This window comes from Oncorhynchus mykiss, chromosome 2 (genome assembly GCF_013265735.2).
Source record: "Oncorhynchus mykiss isolate Arlee chromosome 2, USDA_OmykA_1.1, whole genome shotgun sequence".
Classification (NCBI taxonomy): Eukaryota; Metazoa; Chordata; class Actinopteri; order Salmoniformes; family Salmonidae; genus Oncorhynchus; species Oncorhynchus mykiss.
Genome location: NC_048566.1, coordinates 16,619,809 through 16,627,308, shown reverse-complemented (window position 1 = coordinate 16,627,308; position 7,500 = coordinate 16,619,809). Strand labels below are relative to the sequence as shown.

Genomic DNA, 7,500 nt, shown 5'->3' with positions numbered 1-7,500 from the left:
TGGCCCACATGGTAGTGGTAGTAGTATAGTAGTATACTCACAGATGTAGTAATACTCCTGGCCCACGTGGTAGTGGTAGTAGTATAGTAGCATACTCACAGATGTAGTAATAACCCTGGCCCATGTGGTAATGGTAGTAGTATAGTAGCATACTCACAGATGTAGTAATAACCCTGGCCCATGTGGTAATGGTAGTAGTATGATAGTAGTATAGTAGCATACTCACAGATATAGTAATACTCCTGACCCACGTGGTAGTGGTAGTAGTATAGTAGTATACTCACAGATGTAGTAATACTCCTGGCCCACGTGGTAGTGGTAGTAGTATAGTAGCATACTCACAGATGTAGTAATACTCCTGACCCACGTGGAACTCGTAGCCCAGGGAGAAGGCGCTGTAGCGCTGGAACTTCTCTGAGAATTTGATTGGTGCGTGTGGGCGGTTACACTCCCACCTCTTGAAGCCCAGCTGGGGGTCACAGGTCCTGTAACCACGGTAGCTGACCATGTAGAGGATGTACTGCTCCCCGGTGCCCACCACGCGCTGGCTGTCATTGTAGTGGGGACAGTAGATGTCCAGGTAGTCGTTCACATTCACCTGCACCGTGTAGCCCTCCCTACGCAGACTGGAGAGACACAGCAGAGGAGAGGTGGGACGTTAGGAGCAATCAACTAATCAATTAATCAGTATGTAAATCTATCAATCAACCAACCAATCATTAAATGAACCAGCTGATTAACCAACCAATCAACCAATAAGCCAACCGGTCATTCAATTAACCAATCAATCAATCAGTATGTCTATCTCTCCATATGTGTGTATGTATAGTCCTGCCTCCTGATCAATCCCACCCTGTTAAATAGTCCTGCCTCCTGACCAATCCCACCCTGTTAAATAGTCCTGCCTCCTGATCAATCCCACCCTGTTAAATAGTCCTGCCTCCTGATCAATCCCACCCTGTTAAACAGTCCTGCCTCCTGACCAATCCCACCCTGTTAAACAGTCCTGCCTCCTGACCAATCCCACCCTGTTAAACAGTCCTGCCTCCTGACCAATCCCACCCTGTTAAATAGTCCTGCCTCCTGACCAATCCCACCCTGTTAAATAGTCCTGCCTCCTGATCAATCCCACCCTGTTAAACAGTCCTGCCTCCTGACCAATCCCACCATGTTAAATAGTCCTGCCTCCTGACAGAGAGATCTCAGGGGTGTGAGTGTGTGTTCACTACAAGTGATAGTGTGACTGGCTGTGTTTTTGCTTGAGTTTGTGTCTTTGTTGTTGTCCCCTGATTGCAGATAAGTACATCAACAGTATACAGGATGCAAAGAGTGTGTGTGTGTAGAGAGGGAGAGAGGGAGAGAGAGTGTGTCCCGAACATTCCATAACAAAGCCATCACCCACAGAGAGATAAACCTGTTCTAAACCTGTTCTGCTCTGTTCACAAACAGACCCCACAGAGCCCCAGGACAGCAGCACAATTAGACACAACCAAACCCCACAGAGCCCCAGGACAGCAGCACAATTAGACACAACCAAATCATGAGAAAACAAAAAGAGAATTACTTGACACAACAGAAAGGATTTATTAAAAAAACAGAGCAAACTAGAATGCTATTTGGCCCTAAACAGAGAGTACACAGTGGCAGAATACCTGACCACTGTGACTGACACAAACTTAAGGAAAGCTTTGACTATGTACAGACTCAGTGAGCATAGCTTTGCTATTGAGAAAGGCCGCCGTAGGCAGACATGGCTCTCAAGAGAAGACAGGCTATGTGCTCACTGCCCACAAAATGAGGTGGAAACTGAGCTGCACTTCCTAACCTCCTTCCCAATGTATGACCATATTAGAGACACATATTTCCCTCAGATTACACAGATCCACAAAGAATTTGAAAACAAATCAAATTTTGACCTAATTTTGATAAACTCTCATATCTACTTTGTGAAATACCACGGTGTTCCATCACGACAGCAGCAAGATGTGTGACCTGTTGCCACAAGAAAAGGGCAACTAGTGAAGAACAAACACTATTGTCAATACAACCCATATTTGTGTTGATTTATTTTCCCTTGTGTACTTTAACTATTTGCATATAATATGACATTTGAAATGTATTTAATCTTCTGTGAGTGTAATGTTTACTGTTCATTTTTATTGTTTATTTCACGTTTGTTTATTATCTACTTCACTTGCTTTGGCAATGTAAACACATGTTTCCCATGCCAGTAAAGCCCTTAAATTGAAATAGAAATTGAATTGAATGTGTGTAGAGAGAGGTATTGAATTGATGTTGAATTGAATTGAGTGTGTGTAGAGAGATAGAGAGAGAGAGAGAGACGTAGAGAGAGAATGTGTAGAGAGAGGGGAGAGAGAGAGGTAGAGCGAGGTAGAGAGAGAATGTGTGTAGAGAGAGGGCAGAGAGAGAGATAGAGAGAGAATGTGTAGAGAGAGGGGAGAGAGAGGTAGAGAGAGAATGTGTGTAGAGAGAGGTAGAGAGAGAGGTAGACAGAGAATGTGTGTAGAGAGAGGGGAGAGAGAGAGATAGAGATAGAATGTGTAGAGAGAGGGGAGAGAGAGGTAGAGAGAGAATGTGTGTAGAGAGAGGTAGAGAGAGAGGTAGAGAGAGAATGTGTAGAGAGAGGGGATAGAGAGAGGTAGAGAGAGATTGTGTAGAGAGAGGGGAGAGAGAGAGAGATAGAGAGAGAATGTGTAGAGAGAGGGGAGAGAGAGGTAGAGAGAGAATGTGTTTAGAGAGAGGGGAGAGAGAGGTAGATAGAGAATGTGTAGAGAGAGGGGAGAGAGAGAGGTCGAGAGAGAATGTGTGTAGAGGGGAGAGAGAGAGAGGTAGAGAGAGAATGTGTCGAGAGTGGTAGAGAAAGAGGTAGAGAGAGAATGTGGAGAGAGAGGTAGAGAGAGAACGTGTGTAGAGAGAGTTAGAGAGAGAGGTAGAGAGAGAATGTGTAGAGAGAGAGGTAGAGAAAGAGGTAGAGAGAGAACGTGTGTAGAGAGAGGTAGAGAAAGAGGTAGAGAGAGAATGTGTAGAGAGAGGGGAGAGAGAGAGGTAGAGAGAGATTGTGTAGAGAGAGAGCAGAGAGAGAGGTAGAGAGAGAATGTGTGTAGAGAGAGGTAGAGAGGGAGAGTGTGTAAAGAGAGGTAGAGAGGTAGATAGAGAGAATGTGTAGAGAGAGGGGAGAGAGAGGTAGAGAGAGAATGTGTGTAGAGAGAGGGGAGAGAGAGAGGTAGAGAGAGGTAGAGAGAGAATGTGTGTAGAGAGAGGGCAGAGAGAGAGAGATAGAGAGAGAATGTGTAGAGAGAGGGGAGAGAGAGGTAGAGAGAGAATGTGTGTAGAGAGAGGTAGAGAGAGAGGTAGACAGAGAATGTGTGTAGAGAGAGGGGAGAGAGAGAGATAGAGAGAGAATGTGTAGAGAGAGGGGAAAGAGAGAGGTAGAGAGAGATTGTGTAGAGAGAGGGGAGAGGGAGGTAGAGAGAGAATGTGTTTAGAGAGAGGGGAGAGAGAGGTAGATAGAGAATGTGTGTAGAGAGGGGAGAGAGAGAGGTAGAGAGAGAATGTGTAGAGAGAGGGGAGAGAGAGAGGTAGAGAGAAAATGTGTAGAGAGGGGAGAGAGAGAGGTAGATAGAGAATGTGTAGAGAGAGGGGAGAGAGAGAGGTAGAGAGAGAATGTGGAGAGAGAGGTAGAGAGAGAATGTGTTTAGAGAGAGGGGAGAGAGAGGTAGATATAGAATGTGTGTAGAGAGGGGAGAGAGAGAGGTAGAGAGAGAATGTGTAGAGAGAGGGGAGAGAGAGAGGTAGAGAGAGAATGTGTGTAGAGGGGAGAGAGAGAGGTAGAGAGAGAATGTGGAGAGAGAGGTAGAGAGAGAACGTGTGTAAAGAGAGGTAGAGAGGTAGATAGAGAGAATGTGTAGAGAGAGGGGAGAGAGAGAGGTAGAGAGAGAATGTGTGTAGAGAGAGGGGAGAGAGAGAGGTAGAGAGAGAATGTGTGTAGAGAGAGGGGAGAGAGAGAGAGGGAGAGAGAGAATGTGTAGAGAGAGGGGAGAAAGAGAGGTAGGCCGCCATAGGCAAACATGGCTCTCAAGAGAAGACAGGCTATGTGCTCACTGCCCACAAAATGAGGTGGAAACTGAACTGCACTTCCTAACCTCCTGCCCAATGTATGACCATATTAGAGAGACATATTTCCCTCAGATTACACAGATCCACAAAGAATTCGAAAACAAATCCAATTTTGATACACTCCCATATCTGCTGGGTGAAATTCCACAGTGTGCCATCACAGCAGCAAGATTTGTGACCTGTTGCCACGAGAAAATTGTAACCAGGGAAGAACACACACCATTGTAAATACAACCCATATTTATGCTTATTTATTTTATATTGTGTCCTTTAACCATTTGTACATTGTTAAAACACTGTATATATATATAATATGACATTTGTAATGTCTTTATTGTTTTGAAACTTCTGTATGTGTAATGTTTACTGTTAATTTTTATTGTTTATTTCACTTTATATATTATCTACCTCACTTGCTTTGGCAATGTTAACACATGTTTCCCATGCCAATAAAGCCCCTTGAATTTAATTTAATTGAGGTAGAGAGAGAATGTGTAGATAGGGGGGAGGGAGAGAGAGGTAGAGAGAGAATGTGGAGAGAGGGGAGAGAGAGAATGTGTAGAGAGGGGAGGGAGAGAGGTAGAGAGAGAATGTGTAGAGATTGGGAGAGGGAGAGGTAGAGAGATAATGTGTAGAGAGGGGGAGAGAGAGAGGTAGAGAGAGAAAGTGTAGAGAGAGAGGTAGAGAGAGAGGTAGAGAGAGAATGTGTGTAGAGAGGGGAGAGAGAGAATGTGTAGAGAGGGGAGGGAGAGAGAGGTAGAGAGAGAATGTGTGTAGAGAGGGGAGAGAGAGAGAGGTAGAGAGAGAATGTGTAGAGAGGGGAGAGAGAGAGGTAGAGAGAGAATGTGTTGAGAGAGGGGAGAGAGAGAGAGGTAGAGAGAGAATGTGTGTAGAGAGGGGAGAGAGAAAGGTAGAGATAATGTGTGTAGGGAGGGGAGAGAGAGAGGTAGAGAGAGAATGTGTAGAGAGGGGAGAGAGAAAGGTAGAGAGAGAATGTGTGTAGGGAGGGGAGAGAGAGAGGTAGAGAGAATGTGTGTAGAGAGGGGAGAGAGTGGTAGAGAGAGAATGTGTGTAGAGAGGGGAGAGAGAGAGAGGTAGAGAGAGAATGTGTAGAGAGGGGAGAGAGAGAGGTAGCGAGAGAATGTGTAGAGAGGGGGAGAGAGAGAGGTAGAGAGAGGTAGAGAGAGAATGTGTAGAGAGAGGGGAGAGCGAGAAGTAGAGAGAGAAAGTGTAGAGAGAGAGGTAGAGAGAGAATGTGTAGAGAGAGGTAGAGAGAGGTAGAGAGAGAATGTGTAGAGAGAGGGGAGAGAGAGGTAGAGAGAGGTAGAGAGAGGTAGAGAGAGAATGTGTAGAGAGAGGGGAGAGAGAGGTAGAGAGAGAATGTGTAGAGAGAGGTAGAGAGAGAGGTAGAGAGAGAATGTGTAGAGAGAGGGGAGAGGTCGAGAGAGGTAGAGAGAAAATGTGTGTAGAGAGAGAAGTAGAGAGAGAGGTAGAGAGAGAATGTGTGTAGAGACTGGAGAGAGAGATGTAGAGAGAGAATGTGTGTAGAGGGGAGGGAGAGAGGTAGTGGGAGAATGTGTGTAGAGAGAGGGGAGAGAGAGAGGTAGAGGGAGAATGTGTGTAGAGAGGGGAGAGAGAGAGGTAGAGGGAGAATGTGTGTAGAGAGAGAATTAGAGAGAGGTAGAGAGAGAATGTGTGTAGAGAGAGAATGTGTGTAGAGAGAGAATGTGTGTAGAGAGAGGTAGAGAGAGAATGTGTGTAGAGAGACAATGTGTGTAGAGAGGGGAGAGAGAGGGGGAGAGGGAGAATGTGTGTAGAGAGAGGGGAGAGAGAATGTGTGTAGAGAGAGGGAGAGAGGGAGAGAGTGTGTAAAGAGAGGTAGAGAGGTAGATAGAGAGTTTGTGTAGAGAGGGGAGAGAGGGGAACAGAGCCAGACTCAAGGACCCCAGGGTCACAAACTAGATTTCAGAGTGTCAGAGGAGCTCTGGACCCTACACACACACACACACACACACACACACACACACACACACACACACACACACACACACACACACACACACACACACACACACACACACACACACACACACACACACACACACACACACAGAAAGACACACACACACATCACAACACAACACACCACTGGCCCCTATATACCCACAGCTCGTATGTCAACGTTAACACAACGTCGCACACACATCACATGTCAACATTCAAGCGACATTCCCCAAGCTCATATATCAGCATCACTCCTAAAAATACTCTGGCTGACAGGGAGAGGTGGGCCGTGAGTGTGTGTGTGTGTGTGTGTGTGTGTGTGTGTGTGTGTGTGTGTGTGTGTGTGTGTGTGAGTGTGTGTGTGACAGGAGGAGATGGATTCTTCCCTGACATGAAAAGCTCTTATTTTTCTCCTCAGCTCAAAAACAAGCCCCTCCCTGTCTGTGTGACAGAGAGAAGCTGCACAGTTCTAAGCCATCACACACACACACACACACACACACACACACAGAAACACACACACACACATACAGTGGGGAGAACAAGTATTTGAAACACTGCCGATTTTGCAGGTTTTCCTACTTACAAAGCATGTAGAGATCTGTAATTTTTATCATAGGTACACTTCAACTGTGAGAGACAGAATCTAAAACAGCAATCCAGAAAATCACATTGTATGATTTTTAAGTAATTAATTTGCATTTTATTGCATGACATAAGTATTTGATCACTTACCAACCAGTAAGAATTCCGGCTCTCACAGACCTGTTAGTTTTTCTTTAAGAAGCCCTCCTGTTCTCCACTCATTACCTGTATTAACTGCACCTGTTTGAACTCGTTACCTGTATAAAAGACACCTGTCCACACACTCAATCAAACAGACTCCAACCTCTCCACAATGGCCAAGACAAGAGAGCTGTGTATGGACATCAGGGGTAAAATTGTAGACCTGGACAAGGCTGGGATGAGCTACAGGACAATAGGTAAGCAGCTTGGTGAGAAGGCAACAACTGTTGGAGCAATTATTAGAAAATGGAAGAAGTTCAAGATGGCAGTCAATCACCCTCAGTCTGGGGATCCATGCAAGATCTCACCTCGTGGGGCATCAATGATCATGAGGAAGGTGAGGGATCAGCCCAGAACTACACGGCAGGACCTGGTCAATGACCTGAAGAGAGCTGGGACCACAGTCTCAAAGAAAACCATTAGTAACACACTACGCCGTCATGGATTAAAATCCTATAGCGCACGCAAGGTCCCCCTGCTCAAGCCAGCGCATGTCCAGGCCCGACTGAAGTTTGCCAATGACCATCTGGATGATCCAGAGGAGGAATGGAAGAAAGACATGTGGTCTGATGA

General features: G+C 45.7%; 1 protein-coding gene across 1 annotated transcript in view; it reads right to left on the bottom strand.

Moving 5' to 3' along the window:
- The window catches only part of LOC110512627 (ephrin-A3-like), a 151,348-nt gene that overhangs the window by 40,120 nt on the left and 103,728 nt on the right, over window positions 1–7,500 (bottom strand). The window contains exon 2 of the mRNA XM_036939628.1: window positions 343–626. Coding sequence (XP_036795523.1) covers window positions 343–626 — 284 coding nt within the window. The remainder of the gene's footprint in view (window positions 1–342; window positions 627–7,500) is intronic.